Source organism: Physella acuta, unplaced genomic scaffold (assembly GCF_028476545.2).
Source record: "Physella acuta isolate Inbredline_101_S28 unplaced genomic scaffold, ASM2847654v3 ptg000838l, whole genome shotgun sequence".
Classification (NCBI taxonomy): domain Eukaryota; kingdom Metazoa; phylum Mollusca; class Gastropoda; family Physidae; genus Physella; species Physella acuta.
The window spans coordinates 160,150-182,201 of NW_026732355.1; the positions used below are offsets into that span (position 1 = coordinate 160,150).

The window sequence follows — 22,052 nt, forward strand, 5'->3', positions numbered from 1 at the left end:
GTTTTTTTTTAGTTTATTTTCACTGCATTTCAAATGTTGTTATAAAAGTTGTTTTTTTTTAAATTTATTTTATTTTCTCTTGATGTCAAATTAAAATATGAACAAGTGTTGGCCATGTAAGATGTTGCCTACCTTGTTGTAGTGTTCCGTATTTCCCTCCCCCTTCCCGCTAATTGGCGCATACTTAACCCACCCTTTCAAACCCCATAAGCACATACGCACTAACACATGTTAGAGTTATTTTAATTAATTAACACAACTCTCACCTTTTCTCCCTCATTAAGCTTAATGTTTCCCGAAGGTGCATTATTAATCAGTGATTACTTTTCTCTGACATACAATTCGTTTAACATTTAAGCAATGATAATCATTCGAATAACTGTATACTATTTCTCTTTACTGCTTCATTGGATAAAAGTTTATAAAGTTTCAAAGAGAAAATTGTGGTTGTAATTTAAAATTGTGTAGGCTACACTACGTCAGAAGGGCTTTAGTTAGGAGATGAGAGACTTGAACGTTTTTTTAGCTGGAATTTTGATTGTTAATCGATAGAGTCGATACCACGTCTCTGATACTGGTATCGATCGTGTCTAGATAGTTAAACGATACCGCCAAGCCCATGTCTCTGACATTGGTATCGAACGTATGTAGATAACTGTATAGTTAAACGATACCCGTCAAGTCCATGTCTTGGACATTGGTATCGAACGTGTGTAGAAAACTGTATATTAAACGATACCGTCATGTACTTGTCACTGACACTGGTATCGGATGTGTGTAGATAACTGGATATTAAACGATACCGTCATGTACTTGTCTCTGACACCGGCATAGCGAGTGAGTAGATAACAGATGGACGATGAAGCGATTCCTCTGGTTGACAAGTTGTATTGGAAAAAGGGGATAGTGTTCAGTGTTTGGTTGTTGGCATTCACCTTTCCTACCTCTATTTCCTCGGTCTGTTTTATCATGCATCCCTAATTACATTTTTTTAAATCACTCCTTAATTGTGTGTCTATACCCTAACTTATCCTAACAAGCAGTCTGTATTTGTATATGTCCCTGCCCTACCTATCTTTTCATCATGCAGTCTGTGGGTTTTTTTACGTGTCTCCGCCTCAGGTGCATCTCCTCTAGCAATATTTAGTTGTGTGTGGATCTCTCTGTCAAGATCCTACCCAGCTGTGTAGACTAGCTTTAAGCTATGCTTACATTTCTCCACATGATAACTCTGTGTGGAAGTCTGTATCAAAATACTACCCAGTTGTATAGGCTAGCTTTAAGCCATGCTTACATTTCTCCACATGATAACTCTGTGTGGAAGTCTGTATCAAAATACTACCCAGTTGTATAGGCTAGCTTTAAGCCATGCTTACATTTCTCCACATGATAACTCTGTGTGGAACTCTGTATCAAAATACTACCCAGTTGTATAGGCTAGCTTTAAGCCATGCTTACATTTCTCCACATGATAACTCTGTGTGGAACTCTGTATCAAAATACTACCCAGCTGTGTAGGCTAGCTTTAAGCCAAGCTTACATTTCTCTACACTTTAAATCTGTGTGGAACTCTGGATCAAAATACTACCCATCTGTGTAGGCTAGCTTTAAGCCATGCTTACATTTCTCCCCTCCCTTGGTACCTATGGCTGTCTCACCTTTCGTTAGAAACGTTTTGGATCGCATTTTACCGGATCCCATATCTTTACTTGTATTGTGCATGTTCTAGTCTAGCTTTTGTCTGACCGAGTCTCAATCGTCTTCCTATCGTTAAAACATCCAACGTGCTATCGCCTCTGCCAGCCGCCTCATCGATCTTGTACGTTTAATTTAATTTGCTTTTAAAGAAAATAGACCTGAGAGCCCCCCCCCCCCCACCCTACCCCCCACCCACCTTGTAAACCATGTTGTTTTTTAATTGAAATTCTGCAGAAACGGTTTCGTTTAATTGAAAGTTAAATAATTAATGGAAAGAACATACGCTGGTCTGCTGGCCACATGGGCCTCTCGAGGGGGATGGCAGTCATTTTAGACTTTAGTCGAAACGTAAATATCTGTTTATCGCGGCGACTGTGGCGACTGCAATGACTCTTGTAGGGGCGATTTGAGATGTACGGGATGGGCGTTAGCAGTGGAGCTTCGAATGTGGATAGACTGATGGTTTATAGTCGATTTTTAGTGTTGTTTAATGTCCCAGTGTTAATGGGCGTCCTGATGGTTCATTGATGGTTTAATTCCTGTTGTAGGTCCCAGTATTAATGGGCGTCCTGATGGTTCATTGTTGGTTTCAGTGCTGTTGTAGGTCCCAGTATTAATGGGCGTCCTGATGGTTCATAGTTGGTTTCAATGATGTTGTAATTCCCAGTTGGTTTCAGTGTTGCTGTAGGTCCCAGTAGGTTTCAGTGTTGTTTTAGGTCCCAGTAGGTTTCAGTGTTGCTTCCTTGTCTGATGTGTTGAATGTGTCCCTGGAGTACTTTAAAATAATCACATCCGCATTGAATCTTGATTATGTACAGACACATCAATTGCGTGTCTTGATTCTGTACAAGCGCAAGTTGTTTTTTAGCCTCCAATGTGTCTAACATCAAGTTTCGTTTTTCTGTATTGTGTACAGATACCAGTTAACGATACCAATATGTCTGACATAATGTTAGGTTTTTCTGTATTGTGTACATATACCAGTTAACGATAGCTTAAGTGTGTACAACCTGTCCCCCCAGTTTACCCTTAGCTAATGACCCCACCACACCCCTGTGAGGTAAACACCCCCATTGATATATACCCCCTCTACCCATTTGCAATTTCGTGTGCTTTTGATAATTAATAAGAAAATTAACGTGTGTGATATATTATCTCTATTCTACATTAATAAAAAACATTGTTCAGTTTTGTGCCAAAGAGATGTGCAAACGAAAATTTTCCTAACCACGGGATGTGATGTGTTAGCCATCTTAAAAACCTGTGAACAGCTCACGCGAACCAACTGTTATATTCCTGGCATCTTCCGGCGTACTTAGATTAACTATTGACTCACCACTTGAGAACCGCTGGACTATCTGCGGACATGGAGGAAGATCCCGAAGTCCTGGAACCGCTGAACCCGCCTGTGGAACCCACCGTCACGGAGGTGGGCGGCCGGTTCAACGTGAAGAAAGTCGAGCCGGGCGACCTGCCGCCGTCGTTACCCAAACAACACTCGCTGGACGACCCCGGGGAGGGGTCGGACGACAACGGCGACAAGATCGAGAACCTGGACGACGGTGAGGTGGACCTTGAACTTGGGGACGGCCGGCAGTACAGCAAGAACTCAGGTAGGTTTTCGGTGACCCCTGACCCCCAGAACACACATGTTTACTTGTACGTACGCATAAGGCTGTTAGGTTTTATTACAATGTGAAGATAAAGATAATGTTGCTTTTAGCGTCATTGAAGTTGCACTATAGTAGTGGCACTAGACTGAATGATTCATTATTTCAACCAGGATGTCATGTTTAGAATGCAATATTATTTTTTTAAAAGAATTTTAATATATTCCGCTTTTGTATTGGCAAGGAGCAATCCAACTTACTTTATAGGAAATCAATGTTGAACTAAAAATTATAAAAAAAGACACTATACATAAAAAGGAATCTAATTATGAATGATGAATTGTATTTTATTTTTTGCATTACAAATTTCTATAAAGATTGTTTAATGTTTTAACGTTTTGAGTTATTAAATGGCAAAAAAGTTGTTGTAAGATAGTTTGCGTTATGCAGGCTTAGACGTACTTCTCTATAGAGATATGGGTCAGTTGCGGCTTAGGTTTATGTTAGCGATTCGGTTTGAATCCGGTTCAGTTTGATATTTGACTGTAATGTTTGATGTTGGGGGTAGACAATTTGGGGTTAGATTTTCACAGCGATACTAATAGCAATTTATTCATGTATTCAAATTTAAGAATTAGGTTAGGCGCTATGTGACAGTACATTTAATTTTAGGTTAGCATCAGGATTTAGCTTGGGGTCGTATCGCTGCTTACAAATCATAACAAGAACACAGACCACAATAAATGTAGAAATAGTAGAGCGTCTCAACAGTAGAGTTGGGTACGTCTTAGCGGTAATGGAGGTACGTCTCAATTAGAGTTGGGTACGTAGCAGTAATGGGGGGACGTCTCAATAGTAGAGTTGGGTACGTCATAGCGGTAAATGGGGGGTCCGTCTCAATTAGAGTTGGGTTCGTCATAGCGGTAAATGGGGGTACGTCTCAATTAGAGTTGGGTATGTAGCAGTAATGGGGGTACGTCGCAATAGTAGAGTTGGTTACGTAGCTGTAATGGGGGTTCGTCTAAATAGTAGAGTTGGGTACGTAGCGACAGTGGGGGTACGTCTCACTAGTAGAGTTGGGTACGTGATAGCGGTATGAGGGTACGTCTAAGCCATGTGTACGCTGTGGTGAGTGAACTGAGTGCCACCTAACCTGAAACCTTGCTCTCTCCCCCCTTCACCCCCCATCCAGTACGGTTCGGCCCACTGCCATCCTCCTACACATCGGCGTCTACCAGAGAGGGTGAGGTCTGACTCCTCTGCATGAGAACTGCACACTTCCGGTTTCTTACATCATGCTTCTTGACACATTTTTTAACACAGCCAATCAGAACCCGCGTTACAAAACCTTTCCTAACTCCTCCCAAAAAAAATATTTTATTAATTTAAGAAAATGAAATAATAAAATACTACCATCAAGGGAAATAACTTGGTTTACATATGAGGATTACTCCATGAAAATTATTTCCCACCTCCCCCAGCAGTTTCTGATTGGCTAGAAAAAAAGTGATCAAATGAGCTATTTATCTTAGCGCTTTAGGCGTGTATATTCAAACTCTTCCCAGTTTCCCCTAATTTTTTTATAATTTCTTTAGCACGTGATATTTTGTTTGGGGGAAAAAATAGATACGTGTATAGAAAACAAGCATCGTGTACAGAATATCTGTTTACCATCGTCATTTCCCCCCTCGTTCCTTCTATCTTTAACCTTTCCTGAGTGGATGTTAGCTATGGGGGTCGACCCCCTGAGTGGGTGTTAAGCTCTAGGGGTCGCCTCCTCTGTTGGATGTTAGCTTTAGGGTCGTCCGTCTTCCCTAGATGGATGTTAGCTATAGGGTCGTCTCCCCTAGATGGATGTTAGCTAGAGGGGTCGCCTCCCTTAGATAGAATAGGTGTTAGCTGTAGGGATCGCCTCCCCTGGAGGGGGCGGGGTGTTCACGTTTAGGCCTGTATACCCTGACAAAATGTAGACGTCGAAATGCTTGCATTCAGCAGATTACTTTTCTAACAGACTGGAAGAGGGGAGGGCTTAAAGGCTAATTTATTAATTCAATTTTTGCGTGCTTGCCCATTTTTTTTCTTTATTAGACACCTCATTAGCTGATAATGAGCAACATTGTCTGCCCTGGTTTGTAGTTTATGTTTTTTGTTGGCATTTCTGGTGAAGACGTTAGGTCGAAACACCCAGTTTTGTACTTACAGTATTAGGTATATGTTTTATATATATATATATATATATATATATATATATATATATATATATATATATATATATATATATGTCAGCAATAAGTATCAGAATAGTTTTATATGCTCCTTAATAAATCGAGCTTTGATTGGCAAACATATACGCATACGCATTCATATACAAGGAATAGTTCCTAGAGAACAAAATGGCTTCAGTATGTCTTAAAAGTTCTAAAATAGATTCGATGTATGAACAACAATAATAGTGTTCGAATGTTTGTTTTTCCCAATAATAGATGGGAACATGTTTTATAAACAAGTGCGGGGTTACCACGGGGTGCATGCAGCCTGTCCACAAGTTGACGCCCACAATGTTAGACAATTGTTTCTACTTTCATTATCAATGTGTTTTGTGTACGTTCACTTGATCTTTTGATGTAAAACATGGAGTTTATAGGGGGAGGGGGGAGAGGGGGGGGGGGGCAGGGACAGTCGTCGTGAATGTTTCATGAACATAAGTTTTACTGAGTACTCACGAGACCTCTACAATGAATGACCTGCAGAAATAAAAATGTCCGTTACTTTAATTCGTTTAATTTAATCAACGAAAACGAAACGCGTAGCCTTGTTATTTTCTGAAAGTAATTATGCCACTAACATTTCATTTTTTTAAAATATGTATGTTTGTATCTTGGTGAACTTTGCTCGAAGCGCTATTTTTTTTTCAAATTCCCTTAATACATTGACCTATTTATTAATTATTAACCTTTTAATTTTTTTGATTAATTAAGCGAACTTTTTAATTTTTGAGTTGCATCGAGCGAATGTTTTCACATGTAAAGATTTTAATGACTTTCAAAAGATGAGCTTTACAATTTACATGGCAGACTAGAGGTAGTTATTTTATGAATTTATAACATAGACGTTGACTTGTCAAAACTTTCTGCTTGTACAAGCGGTTCAACAGAGCCATACGTTACACACTAGAGCTAGAGTTCTACACTACACATCAGATGTAGAGTCGTACACTACACTAGATGTAGTTATATACTACACCTTAGATGTAGAGTCCTACACTACACACTAGAGTCCTACACTACACACTACAGCTCGAGTCATACACTACATACTACAGCTACAGCTAGAATCCTACACTACATACTAAAGCTACAGTCATACACTACAGCTAAAGTCCTACTCTACATACTACAGCTAGAATACTACAGCTAGTCCTACACTACATACTAAAGGTACAGTCATACACTACAGCTAGAGGTCCTACACTACATGTAAACTCATACCATCCACTAGCCTCACATACCATCAGCGTGACAACCACTGTCTTGAAGCGGCTGTGCCTGTGTTTAGCGTCAGGAAATAACAACTCGTCTTTTGTTTCCAGCACTAAACCCTCATGTGTCGCTAGCTCCAGTCTCCAGCAATTATCTACAGCTTGTACTTAGTGCCTTTACGTGTGCCAATTTCCTTACGGCCATAAAACTATCCTACTTTTAGCCGTCTTCAAAGGGTGCACCTCACTGGTGCTGCCAATATATTTACACCTCCCACAAAATATAAAATACACCGTCGAGAGTCGAAACGGATAGCATTATGATTGTTTATTGTTGCTTTTTAACGATCGGTTTGTGTGGAAGGCGGTTTACACTCTTCGGTGACTTATTCCGGGTACCAGTTAAAGCTGAGTTGGCTCGAAAAATCTTAACATAGTATTTGAAATCTTGATTTTACCAATCGTACTTGGTCCGAAATTTACCAAAGTAATCACTCTCTCCCATGCCCCCCCCCCCCCCCCCCCCCCCCCACACACACACACCCATATCCACACCTAATCAGAATTATCAAGGAAAAAAAACCATCTAGATTGTCTACAGTACTGGTGAGCCGAGGCTAATTTTCTCGCTTCGTTTTACGACATGCCTGTGTTTATTCAACATCTACAACCCCCCTTCACCTCGCACCTACACCCCTGTCTCTGAATTGTCTACTGTGAGCCGAGGCTAATTTTCTCGCCTCGTTTTACGAATTGCCTGTTCATTCAACATCTACAACCCCCCCCCCTTCACCTCACACATACACCCCTTTCTCTGATTGAACAATTAAATCACGGAGAATGTTTTTTGTTCTCTTCTACTCACGGCCGTCTCCTGCGCGGTGATCTGACCAATTTCAATCTTCCCCACTTGACTATTCTAGCCAGGCACTTAGCATTCAGTGATAGGTCCAAGTCCCCCCATATTGAGATCTCCAGATACGTGCTCAGACAAGCTTCACTAAATAAATGTCCCCCGGTCACCCCTTGGGGATAGTGATTTAGTGCACTCACCCACTAAGGTGAAAGGTCACTTGTGAGATAGACGGAGATGTGGTTTAGTCGGGGGTCGAGTTTCGAGAGAAGGGAGGGTGGGGTGGGTAACAGGGTACAGCCTGTCTTGTGGGGTTTTGGGTAATTGGACTAGGGTGTTGTAAGGGGTTTTAATTGGGGGGTAATGAGTGCATAGTTAGGGTTTATTCAAGGTTATGTTCGCAGGTTTTATTCAGGGTAATGGGTACATGCTGTATTCTGTGGTTTGGGCGGGGTAATTAAACTAGGTTACTGTAAGGGTTTAATGGGGGGGGGGGGTCATTGTTGAATACTCTCCGAGGGTTTATTCAAGGTAATGTTTGCAGGCTGTCTCTGGGGTTTGGTCGGGGTAATTAGAATAGGCTACTGTAAGGGGTTAAATTGGGGGGGGGGGGGGGGGGTAACGCAGGGTGTCCCCAGGTTTTTTTTTTTTTATCTCCGTGGGGGGATGAGGATGGACAGTTCTAGAATATATTTTCAAAATAAAAAACATATTTATTTTATATTTCGTCCGGGGGGGGGGGGATGCTTCAGTAGGTCACCCCCCCCCCAGCCACCACCACCACCCCCCCCCCCCAGCCACCACCACCCCCCCCCCCCCTTTTACGAAGTAATGTCCGAAAGAAACTGGCTGGCTAAGAGTTTATTCAGGGTAATGGGTGCAGCCTGCCTTAAATAGGCTACAGTGTACAGCTTGTTCTGGAAGGATTACACGGATTACTGGCCCTGCCCAACAGAAGGATTAATCAGGTCATTAAGATCGCTGTGCGGGGATTAGGGAGGTGGTGAGTACATCCTGTCACGTGAGATATCGGGTGTAAACTCGGTGGTCGGTCCAGTTACTGGACATCGTGTGGGGTGTAGTATTAGGACACATATCTAATTGTTGGATCAACTTTTGTAACATTAGGGCACATATCTAGTTGTTGGGCGAACGTTTGTATGCAGCATTAGGGCACATATCTAGTTGTTGGGCGAACGTTTGTATGCAGCATTGGGCACATATCTAGTTGTTGGGCGAACGTTTGTATGCAGCATTGGGCACATATCTAGTTGTTGGGCGAACGTTTGTATGCAGCATTGGGCACATATCTAGTTGTTGGGCGAACGTTTGTATGCAGCATTGGGCACATATCTAGTTGTTGGGCGAACGTTTGTATGCAGCATTGGGCACATATCTAGTTGTTGGGCGAACGTTTGTATGCAGCATTGGGCACATATCTAGTTGTTCACAAATACACAAATTATGGATAACTGAAAAGTAGAAAATACACCGCGGGTCGGCTAGTGATTAAATAGATTATTATGGCACCAACGTCTAGATCCAAGACACAAAAAATGTGTACTTAGCATTAGTTCTCAGGGTCAAGTCGTAAATACAGCATTATCCCAAGTTTCTGGACAAAGTTTTACTACACCATTATCAAAAGTGTGAGGGCGTCTGGATCTCAAAGAAAGCACACCACGATTGAGGCTATTACAGTATTCTTTATTTCTCTATCTCCCGTGCCTCCAGTCCCAAAATCAACCTCCTCGCTTCCACACTCAACCTTCAACTGTCCCCCGCATTCATCCTTACACACCACCTTCTTCTCGCTCACAACACAGCCGCTGTCACCCGACCAGTCGCTTCCCTTGTACCCTCGTTCACTCCGTACAACAACATACACGTCAACACACCCGGCCTCGCGTCTCACTACATGATACATACACACATGCAGTGACCCGTTCCACGTATTCCCCTTTCATACACATTACACCACCACACCAAGTTTCTGGATAAAGTTGTAAATACACCATTATCCCAAGTTTCTGGATAAAGTTGTCCATACACCATTATCCCAAGTTTCTGGATAAAGTTGTCCATACACCACTATCCCAAGTTTCTGGGTGCCAGATATCATTGAAGAAACCCCAACACTTGCCTCTGCTGCCGCCTCACAGTGCTCCGTGTGCATGGCCTTTTTATTGCTAGAGATTTGCATTCCTCGTGCAATCTAATGACGCCACAGCTTTTTAATATCAAAAACGTGACAACGACCTCCTCCCCCACCCCGTCACATCAATCACAGAAATGCTAGCCAGTGGTCAGCTAAGCCGTGCAAATCGTCTAAGCCATGTCGCCAGAAAATGTAAAACAGTGACGCCCGTATCAGCCTAGATGTTCTTGTAGTAAGAGAAGCGTCTTACTGAGTGGGATGCTTCAAGTAGTGACGCCGCTGTTACGCAAAACGTCGCAAATGATGGTTCTTTCTTAATTGACGCCGTTTTAAGTAGTGTAAGAAACACCTTGTGTCAATACCTAGGTCGTTTATGGTTTACGAATAGGTACTCTCACGATATAACGTCGGTTATTATTCCGGAAAGGTGCAGCAGTCATAAGAAAACAGTAAAACCATGGCGTAGTCTGGCACGCCGTTTCGGAAACCACCGGAAGTACTATAAACCATATTTTATTTGGCGCCATATTTTTTTTTAATTACATAATGTTTAGAACATCAATTTAATACACTCGACTTTATTTATATTTCAACGGTCAAAAAAGCCATGGTTTACAGTAGCGAATGTTTACGAAACTACACAAACATAACCTAATAATTTTCGATACTATAATCGTGAAATTACCAACGAATATTATAAAAGTTGAGTTTTAGACGTGTGGTCTACTCTATGTGAACTAAGTTTCGTATGAGCTAAAGGGACGTTACTCATTACAAAACATTGTGACGTATTGTCGCTTAGGTTTGTTTTTGTTTAATGAAACAAGTCTATGATTTATCATCGGACTTGTAACCCAGGCAACTCAGCTTAGACGAGAGGTTTTTTTTTTATCCTTTTGATTCAATTTCTTCTGAGCAATTTCCCAGAAGGATGACTTATTAATACATTTGTACGCTTGATCAATATTTCGTTAGGACATAGAAATCAAATTTAAGCTCAAGAGTTTTGACGTTTTTTTTTTCTTCTCTTATTGATTCAGACGAATTTGATAGAGTGGACAGAAATAGAGTGTTTTTGTTGGCGTGATGTTTGACGGGCTGGATGTGGGGGGTTTAGGTGGGATTTGTGGGGCTGTTTGTGAGGGGATATATCACGTGAGAGGGCTACCCATGTTATGTTGTTGTATGATATTTAATCGGGCTACATAAGTTATGTAACTTAAATGGGTTACCCTAATGCATATCCTCTTCGTCTTCGTTTTTAATTTAAATTGTGTATTACATATCAGCTTGTTATGCACCTTAAGGCCGTTGACTCCGACTACAGTCTGCTTTTCTCTCTGGATATGCTGCCATGGCCTTTCCTTTGCCCAACCAAAAAAAGAAACTACAAAGCAGCCCTAGATGGGCTGCTGTCCTGGTTCAAACTGGTTTAGCAACCATGAGCTTTACCGACCCGACCACGCCGACCGATGTGTTTGGGGTGAGGTCACCACACATCACTTGGGGTGAGGTCACCCACACATCACTTGGGGTGAGGTCACCCACACATCACTTGGGGTGAGGTCACCCACACATCACTTGGGGTGAGGTCACCCACACATCACTTGGGGTGAGGTCACCCACACATCACTTGGGATGAGGTCACCCACACATCACTTGGGCTGAGCTCACCCACACATCACTTGGGTTAAGGTCACCCACACATCACTTGGGGTGAGGTCACCCACACATCACTTGGGGTGAGGTCACCCACACATCACTTGGGCTGAGCTCACCCACACATCACTTGGGGTGAGGTCACCCACACATCACTTGGGGTGAGTTCACCCACACATCACTTGGGGTGAGGTCACCCACACATCACTTGGGGTGAGTTCACCCACACATCACTTGGGGTGAGGTCACCCACACATCACTTGGGATGAGGTCACCCACACATCACTTGGGATGAGGTCACCCACACATCACTTGGGGTGAAGTCACCCACACATCACTTGGGGTGAGGTCACCCACACATCACTTGGGGTGAGGTCCCCCACACATTACTTGGGTTAAGGTCACCCACACATTACTTGGGTTAAGGTCACCCACACATCACTTGGGGTGAGGTCACCCACACATTACTTGGGTTAAGGTCACCCACACATCACTTGGGGTGAGTTCACCCACACATCACTTGGGGTGAGTTCCCCCACACATCACTTGGGCTGAGCTCACCCACACATCACTTGGGTTAAGGTCACCCACACATCACTTGGGGTGAGGTCACCCATACATCACTTGATGTGTAGTCACTCACACATCACTTGGGATGAGGTCCCCCACACATCACTTGGGGTGAGGTCACCCACACATCACTTGGGGTGAGGTCACCCACACATCACTTGGGTTAAGGTCACCCACACATCACTTGGGGTGAGGTCACCCACACATCACTTGGGGTGAGGTCACCCATACATCACTTGATGTGTAGTCACTCACACATCACTTGGGATGAGGTCCCCCACACATCACTTGGGGTGAGGTCACCCACACATCACTTGGGGTGAGGTCACCCACACATCACTTGGGGTGAGGTCACCCACACATCACTTGGGGTGAGGTCACCCACACATCACTTGGGGTGAGGTCACCCACACATCACTTGGGGTGAGGCCACCCACACATCTCTTGGGGTGAGGTCACCCACACATCACTTGGGGTGAGGTCACCCACACATCACTTGGGGTGAGGTCCCCCACACATTACTTGGGTTAAGGTCACCCACACATCACTTGGGGTGAGGTCACCCACACATCACTTGGGCTGAGCTCACCCACACATCACTTGGGGTGAAGTCACCCACACATCGCTTGGGAGGTGGTCGTGGAAGGTGGGGGGGGGGGGTCACTTACCACACAATGTCTCCTATACTGTGCCCATTGCGTGAGAAAATTGACACACACCTGATGTACACTTAGCATGTGGGTGTCGCCTGATTATTTTATTTTTTATTTCAACTTTTGTCCCCTTTTCTAAAAATCCCACCACAGAACAAGACCACATGAGCTGGTGGAGCTAGTCAAATTGTCTTTAATTTAGCACGCGTGAATTATTTAGTTACTCGCACTTCTCAGTCTTAGACGGTTATAACGTTATATTTAAATTCTCATTTTTCACCAACGTAAGTCATCAGCCATATCCTAATAATCTAAATTAGACCAACCCATTTTTTTTGTAATGATGATGCATAAGCGTTCCCTGTTTTGTAACAACTGCGAACGGAAGTAAACAACGCGGCAATCACCCCCCCCCCCCGATCTTCCCTTTCAGATAACAGAAGTCATTAGCCACAGTAGTGTTGGTTTAGGCGAGCAGGGGTGGGGGGCGGTGGCTGGAGATGATACACTTACCTGCGACAGTTCTTGGCACCTGAGCAGGTTGCTGATGTGAATGTTCAACGTTGCTGTGTATTCAACTTTAACTTACCACAGAAAGAAAGAAAAAACAAGCTTCGAACTTGAATGTCTGTTGTTTCTGACTTTCGTTTGGCTGTGTTGGTGCCTGTCTTGTAATATGTAGCAAAAGGCTTTCTTATTTTCCTGGAACAACTTTTAAGATGTAGACAGTGGCGTAGGCAGGGGGGGGGGGGGGGGGGGTTAGGAGGGTCATAACCCCCCCCCCCCCCCATAGACCCCTCGGTATTTATATAAAGTTTGAGGGGGAGTGCAAAACGAAAGTTTGAGGGGGGTGGGGGTGCAAATCGAAAGTTTGTCCCCAGGTTATATACTGCTGGAAAAAATTTGAACCTCCGTCCCCCATAAGACGATCCTGGCTACGCTACTGGATGTAGATCTACTTTCCTTTTTCTTGATATCTTTTGAATGGACTTTTGTTTTCCGAACATCGTTAAAGCTATATTTTTCGTGTTTCCGGGAATCTTTTATTTTGGCCCTTAATGCCCCATGATTTATTTTCTATTTGATGTTGCATTTAATGAGCGAATAATGTACTTCCGTTTTTCTAAAACACATTGCATTGTTATTTTTACATCTTCTATATTGTACTTTTGAATATCTTTCAGAATGTACTTTTATATTTTCACAATGCTCTTGTGTTGTGATATACATCTTTCATAATGCGCTTTTAGCATTATTTTTTAACTCCCAATATACATCTTTCAAAAATAATTTAGTTTTTTTTCTCTCGATAGCTCCGTAATGCGCTGCTGCGATATAATTATATTTTTGTACATTTTAATACAAAATACTTATATCTGTGGTTATATAGCTTGTTGTTTAAAGCCTACAGTATAGCTTTATATCTGTGGGTGTTTAGCTCGTTCTATAAAGGAAACATTGTAGTTTTATAAATCGGGTTATTTAGCTTATTCAATAAAGCCTACAGAGTGGCTTTATTTGTGTTGTTTAGCTGGTTCTATAAAGACTACAATCTAGCTTTATTTGTGTTGTTTAGCTGTTCTATAGAGGCTACAATGTAGCTTTATATCTGTTGTTTAGTTGGTTCTATAAAGGCTACAATGTAGCTTTATATCTGTTGTTTAGTTAGTTCTATAAAGGCTACAATGTAGCTTTATATCTGGGTTGTTTAGTTGGTTCTACAAAGGCTACAATGTAGCTTTATATCTGGGTTGTTTAGTTGGTTCTACAAAGGCTACAACGTAGCTTTATATATGGGCTGTTTAGCAGGTTATATAAAGACTACAATGTAGCTTTATATCCGGGATGCTATCGACGCAACAGTCTCTCTCAGACGAAGTTAACCACCTTCTGATTGACTAGGTTTGTGTGTGAAGCATTTGTGAGTTTTACCAAGCTAAGTGTCTGATTCATTGGTAGCTTAACCAAGCAACATCGCTCGAACATTCAGTTGGGTTAAAACTCTTCAAATTTCCAGTCTTCCCTGAAAATCTGCTCTGTTGTACAGAATTCTTTTATCCTGCTCTTTAGAATATACCGCTAAAGATTTGTGTTTTGAATGTTTTCCTAGCTGTCATTTTTAAATTTTCAAGACATAAACTCTGTTTTGAATGTATGCAGCTACCTGTTATAGGAAGCTCGATTCATCCAACTCATCCTGTCAGTAGCCATCCAATAATCCAGCCCTACCCTGGGGCCTCCTACGTACAGAGCTGGATGGATGTCTGACGTGAACTACATTTCACAACGCCAATGGGGGGAAATGTCATGTTTATTCTATGCCGGCTAACTTGGTCAAATAGAAAATAAAAACACCGGCAATGTTTTGCTAATCAGAAGATGATTATAGGCGACGTTAACCAGAAATCAATCGAACCTCCTTGATGGACATGCTAGGTTGTGGCGTCTGTGTGGTTAGTGTGGGTTTGTGGGGTGGGTGTGTGTGGGTGTGAGTGGCGCCACAGCCAGTTAGCCGGCTAGGCGTCCTGTTCTTTACAAACTGGATTGTTTTTAAAGCTTAGCCTTAATCTACCGCACGGGATTTCCATCACTCTGTTCTGTAAAGCTCTAACGTGGATTTGTTGCAGAGATTTGTTTCAAGGGGTGGGGGATTTGTTGCAGATATTTGACGAGAATAGCGTGATGTGAGTGGTCTCCCCAGTTGTGTGTTATAAATTTTTTTTTTTACACCATTCTAATCGTTTAAGTACACACCACTATTCTTTTAAACACGTGCAATATTAGATAAATCGATCAATGATTCAGTTGTTGTTGTTTTTGTTTTGTGTTGTTTTTTTTTCTAATACACAACAAAGCGAGTGGTACGCTGTAATGGCTGATTTAAAAGCTCCCTGCCATTGTAAAAATGTTGTTGTTAGAAACATCAAGTTTGAAAGGTACCAGTAAAATCGTTACAACTCAAATTACTGTGTTGTTGATGTTTGTTTTTACTTAGCTCCTTCCCCCCCCCCCCTCGATGTTAGCCAAACATTTCTAAACATTCACTTTTTTTTTTTTAATTTACTTCAAACCATCCTATTGAATACCGCCTATTAAACTTCCACTTACTAAATCATCTCAAAACAAACCTATTACACTTCACAATTTCTCTAAAAGATTCATTGCTAAAAATGTACGTACAACGTATTGAATTTCACACTTGCCACATTATTTTTTGCTTTAAAAACTCAATAACAATCCATCGAATTTCTCACATATACATATATTTGCTTTCGAAACTCAATAGCGATGCATTGAATTTCACATATTTTCCAGAGAAACAAAAAAAAATATAATAAACGTTCAAGATAAAATTCAAAATTGACCTCTTTTATAAAAAAAATTATTTTTTTTACGGTTGATGTGTGAAGGCAGCTTTAAAGATAATTAAATTTAGGAAACGATGCAGACGAGTATGACGTCATTGACAAGAGAGAAAAAATTAACGAAAGCTTCTTGCTGCAAATATGTCAAATTGTGATGTATTGTTTTTTACTTTTTCATTTTTTTTTTAAATTTCTATTGTTAAATAATCAGTCGGGCATTATCGATTTTAGTTCGTTTTTAGAACTGAGTATTTCTCAAGACGTCTTAATGGAGTTTTAAATTCACTAGTATTTTCAGATGTTGTTTTGAAAAGTTACCTGATACAATACTACCGATTAGTTCCGAACGTAGAAGATGTATTATGTTCCAGGGATAAAGTATTTTTCTATCAGTTTTGGCACAATTAGATGTTATTTATTTTTTTTATTAAACAATTTTAAAAACTTAAAATTTTTAATTTTGGCACAATTAGATGTTAATTATTTTTTTTATCAAACTATTTTTAAAAACTTAAAAACAAATTCATGTTTTTTTTACTCGATTTTCAAGTTACTTATTATAAATGGTTTACCTGTTTAATAGTTCCATGATCATGTAAATGTATTTCTCGATGTACATTACTTTTTAATAATTAGTATCACACCTTCACGTTAAATCTTAACTCTACCCTTTGAACACTTTATAAAAATGTTTTTACCTATGACTTTAAATATACTTTTAAATTTGAATACAAAGATACTGTAAAGCACATGTTGTTATTCGAATGTACATTGACATGTTTTGACTGGCATCCACGTCTGGTAGAGAAGTTGAAGTGGTTATTCGAATGTACATTGACATGTTTTGACTGGCACCCACGTGTGGTAGAGAAGTTGAAGTGGTTATTCGAATGTACATTGACATGTTTTGACATGTAGAGAAGTTGTTGTCATGCTGCCAGCCTGCTGCCGATGTCTTCTGCCATATGTCTTTTCCCTGTTCTCCTCCACTCTCCCCATCTCTCCAGTCTGTCCCATTCTCCTACACCACTCCCAGTTTCCCCAGATTTCTTCCACATCTCTCACACATCTCTCCCGGTCTCTCCCATCTCTCCCGGTCTCTCTCATCTCTCCCATCTCTCCTGGTCTCTCCCATCTCTCCCATCTCTCCCGGTCTCACATCTCTCCCATATATCCTGGTCTCTCCCATCTCTCCCGGTCTCTCTCATCTCTCCCGGTCTCTCCCATCTCTCCCGGTCTCTCCCATCTCTCCCATCTCTCCTGGTCTCTCCCATCTCTCCCGGTCTCTCCCATCTCTCCCGGTCTCTCCCATCTCTCCCGGTCTCTCCCGGTCTCTCCCATCTCTCCCATATCTCCTGGTCTCTCCCATCTCTCCCGGTCTCTCCCATCTCTCCAGGTCTCTCCCATCTCTCCCATATCTCCTGGTCTCTCCCATCTCTCCCGGTCTCTCCCATCTCTCCCATATCTCCTGGTCTCTCCCATCTCTCCCGATCTCTCCCATCTCTCCAGGTCTCTCCCATCTCTCCCATATCTCCTGGTCTCTCCCATCTCTCCCGGTCTCTCCCATCTCTCCCATATCTCCTGGTCTCTCCCATCTCTCCCGGTCTCTCCCATCTCTCCCATATCTCCTGGTCTCTCCCATCTCTCCCGGTCTCTCCCATCTCTCCCATATCTCCTGGTCTCTCCCATCTCTCCCGGTCTCTCCCATCTCTCCCATATCTCCTGGTCTCTCCCATCTCTCCCGGTCTCTCCCATCTCTGAGGTCTCTCCCATATCTCCTGGTCTCTCCCATTCTCTCCCATCTCTCCTGGTCTCTCCCATCTCTCCTGGTCTCTCCCATATCTCCTGGTCTCTCCCATCTCTCCCGGTCTCTCCCATCTCTGAGGTCTCTCCCATATCTCCTGGTCTCTCCCATTCTCTCCCATCTCTCCTGGTCTCTCCCATCTCTCCTGGTCTCTCCCATCTCTCCCATTCTCTCCCATCTCTCCTGGTCTCTCCCATCTCTCCTGGTCTCTCCCATCTCTCCCATCTCTCCTGGTCTCTCTCATCTCTCCCATTCTCTTCCATCTCTCACGGTCTCTCCTATTCTCCCACATCACGTGACTCACTTTTGATAGATCTATGCTGTTTTCCCCCATCAAATGCACCATTTTAAACGCAGCGTGTTTTAATGCACTGTAGAGTCAAGCGCAGGTGGGAGAGTACTTGAGCAGAAGTGACCTACATTACCTGTGTGGGGGTGAGGTGTGCTGCAGTTCCGGGCACTACCTGTGGGGATGGGGTGGCGGGTATTCAGAGAAAATGAAATCAGCTTAAAGTGTTTAAGACGTGGCTGTTTAGGAATCAAATGTTTTAAAATGGGATGAGCAGGGCGAGGATGTTGATGGTGATAAGGACGTGTGTGGGTTCTGATATCAGATCGTCAAAGGATGGGGGGGGGGGGGGGGGTCTTACAATTTGGGTTTTAATAGAGACAGGCAGTCGGTGTGTGTTCATGAGATTGTCTGTTGAATTTGTTGATATGTATGTTGTATTGTTGGACAGTCTTTTGTATTGATAGACACAGTACTTTATATTGATGGACAGTCTGTTGTATTGATGGACAGTCTGTCGTTTTGTTGGATAGTCTGTCGTTTTGTTGGACAGTCTGTCGTTTTGTTGGATAGTCTGTCGTTTTGTTGGACAGTCTGTCGTTTTGTTGGACAGTCTTTTGTATTGATGGACTATGTGTCGTTTTGTTGGACAGTCTTTTGTATTGATAGACACAGTACTTTATATTGATGGACAGTCTGTTGTATTGATGGACAGTCTGTCGTTTTGTTGGATAGTCTGTCGTTTTGTTGGACAGTCTGTCGTTTTGTTGGATAGTCTGTCGTTTTGTTGGACAGTCTGTCGTTTTGTTGGACAGTCTTTTGTATTAATGGACTATGTGTCGTTTTGTTGGACAGTCTTTTGTATTGATAGACACAGTACTTTATATTGATGGACAGTCTGTTGTATTAATGGACAGTCTGTCGTTTTGTTGGATAGTCTGTCGTTTTGTTGGACAGTCTGTCGTTTTGTTGGACAGTCTTTTGTATTGATGGACAGTATGTTGTATTGATAGACAGTATGTTGTATTGATAGACAGTATGTTGTATTGATAGACAATATGTTGTATTGACGACCCGTGACTGTTGTATTGAAGCACATATTTACTCCCAAACATTAATTTCCTGCGATAGATCCCGACACATATCAGCCTACCATTAAACAATCTTACATGTAAATCTAGACTTGGCTCACACCCATTAATAAGACCTGTTTTGCGAATCCACTACTTGGTATTTAAAAGACTTAAAAGTACTCCTCTTCCATTCCATATTCATCTATTACGTCAGCTTAGAAACTAAGTTAACACGTCAAACTACACCATCTTTAAATTCATTTTTTTGTCCACTTCTTTAATTTATTTATCAATGTTGTCGTTGCACTTATTAATAAAGCTATTACTAACACCATAGTTTTGCTCCCAGTGGTATAGATACTACTAACATAGTCTGTGCACTTTGTACTGTAATTACTGCTTATACAAATAAAGCTACCACTAGTCCAAATAATCATTGTATTTAGTACCACCACTAAACCATGTATTAATATCACCATTGTATTTAGTATTTAGGCTTGTGTTAGTATCACCATTGTATGTAGTACTGAAGCCCTCGCTAACAATATAACTGCACCTATTACTAGCACCCATATAAACATTAATCAAAGCACAAAACGACTTGAATGCCAACTCATGACCTTAGACCGTACGTGACTGAACTGTTTCCCGATCTCATACTATCTGTTATTCCACATGTATAATAACGAAAGGTGGATATTAATAAAACGTTGGAAGGGCTAAAGCCATCCCTCACCATACTCATATCTTGGTTCTAGTTCTCGATCTTTTCTTAATCCTTTTAGTCTATAGTCTATTCTCAATCCACAATCTAGATTTCAGACTATTCTTAATCCACAATCTAGATTTCAGACTATTTCTTAATCCACAATCTAGATTTCAGATTATTCTTAATCCACAATCTCGATTTCAGACTATTCTTAATCATACCTAGTCTCCAGTCTTTTCTTAATCCACACCCTAGCCTTCAACCTAACCCAGTGACCAGACTTTGTAAACGAGACTGGCCACACAGATAAAAGACAGCTGACCACATATTGACCTACTGACCACACATACAACACCAGCACTTGCTTGTAAACCTAGCTCAACATCTCACTTTTATCCTTGTTTACTTTTATCATGTTTGTAGTAGTAGTAGTTTCCCTTAGATTAGTATCCCTACAAATAGAACTATTTATGTTACAAAGATGTAAATTAGATATAGTGTAGCAGCAGTTAAAGACTTTTGTATTAGTTTATTACATTAAATAGAAACTAAAGCGAAACTAGTTTTCTTTTATAATTCACTGTTTGAAAAATAAAATCTCCAAAATTCACATTTAATCAATAAGCGTTTTCCTTCAATCTCATTACGATTAAATCTAGTTTTGGTCAATCAAACGGTTGCTCCTAGACTTGGAATAACAGATAATTTATTGAGTAAACAAATGGTTTATTCAAATGTCTAATCGTCTGCTGTGGTTGCAGGGGAGAACAGTGCTCAGAATAGAGATCACCTCCCTTTAGCTGACAATGAAGAGTCTATGTACAATCATATGGCCTTGTATGAGGTGAGTTTGTAGGCAGTTTTTTTTTTACACGGTAAATTCAAAAATAATATCTACAATTAACTTTTATAATATTAGATGGTTTTCTTTTATTCTTCAATAGTTTGTAATTGACATTCAAGTATCTGCAATTTTTTTATAAGATGTATACATAGACTTTGTGTGTATGTATTTATGTAAATATGTATGTAATTATGTATGTATGTATGTATGTATATATTTGTATATATACGTGAATGTGTGCATAGATATACATATAGACCTATACACATCAGAAAACGAAAAAGAAACAAATGATATATTATACATGTTATTATATTGGATTGGATAAAATATGCAGTAATTAAGTGTTTTAATTAGCACTTCACAGTTTCCATGTAATCCAAGGCCCAATTGTAAGCTTAATGTATAACCTACGTCTTAATTTGGTCGCACGTGTGAGCCCCAGTCCCTCCCCCTCCTCTGTACAGGTTTTGTACCTATTCGCAGGACGATCTAACCCATCTAGCCCGTGTGAGCCCCAGTCCCTCCCCCTTCCTCTGTACAGGTTTTGTACCTATTCGCAGGACGATCTGACCATCTAGCCCGTGTGAGCCACAGTCCGTCCCCCTCCTCTGTACAGGTTTTGTACCTATTCGCAGAACGATCTAACCCATCTAGCCCGTGTGAGCCCCAGTCCTTCCCCCTCCTCTGTACAGGTTTTGTACCTATTCGCAGGACGATCTGACCCATCTAGCCCGTGTGAGCCCCAGTCCCTCCCCCTCCTCTGTACAGGTTTTGTACCTATTCGCAGGACGATCTGACCCATCACGGCAAGCTGTCACAGATTTTAAACCGGATCACATCCTACCAAGCCGGCATACAGCCGAATCCCAACGATATAGAGAAAGGAACCGGCAAGCCGGTAAGACTAGGTTTTTATTTTTTGAGCTTTCTGTATTGTCACGGGAGTAGATGCCCTTCTATGCCTTTTGTTTTATATAGAGAAAATTATGTTTATTTGTGGGAAACACATTTTCCGAGGATTAGAGAGTAGCTGAGCTTAAAGTTAGCTGCAATTTGTATTGTATGAAACTACTCTCTAACCACACTGGTAGTTTTTGGAAAATTTATAAAACATTTTTTACCGTACTTCTCCACACAAAAAATGGATGATCCATAGCTAAAATTAGCCTACTTGTGGCGCAACAAGGTTTTGCTACTCCTGTGAATAAGAAGTTATTTTTAGTCCACCCATAACACTGACGTTCATAGGTCCTGCACACGTGTGGCGCATTAAGGTTTTCCTACCT

General features: G+C 41.5%; 1 protein-coding gene across 11 annotated transcripts in view; it reads left to right on the forward strand.

The window, feature by feature from the left end:
• LOC131951923 (solute carrier family 12 member 4) overlaps positions 1–22,052 on the forward strand; it is a 112,658-nt gene that overhangs the window by 62,074 nt on the left and 28,532 nt on the right. For 6 of the 11 annotated variants that reach the window (XM_059314365.1, XM_059314362.1, XM_059314369.1 and 3 more), the window contains 4 exons: positions 2,887–3,311; positions 4,501–4,551; positions 20,681–20,763; positions 21,554–21,664. In XM_059314365.1, coding sequence (XP_059170348.1) covers positions 3,065–3,311; positions 4,501–4,551; positions 20,681–20,763; positions 21,554–21,664 — 492 coding nt within the window. In that variant the 5' untranslated portion in view covers positions 2,887–3,064. The remainder of the gene's footprint in view (positions 1–2,886; positions 3,312–4,500; positions 4,552–20,680; positions 20,764–21,553; positions 21,665–22,052) is intronic. The other 5 variants (XM_059314368.1, XM_059314367.1, XM_059314370.1 and 2 more) reach the window with 2 other exon arrangements.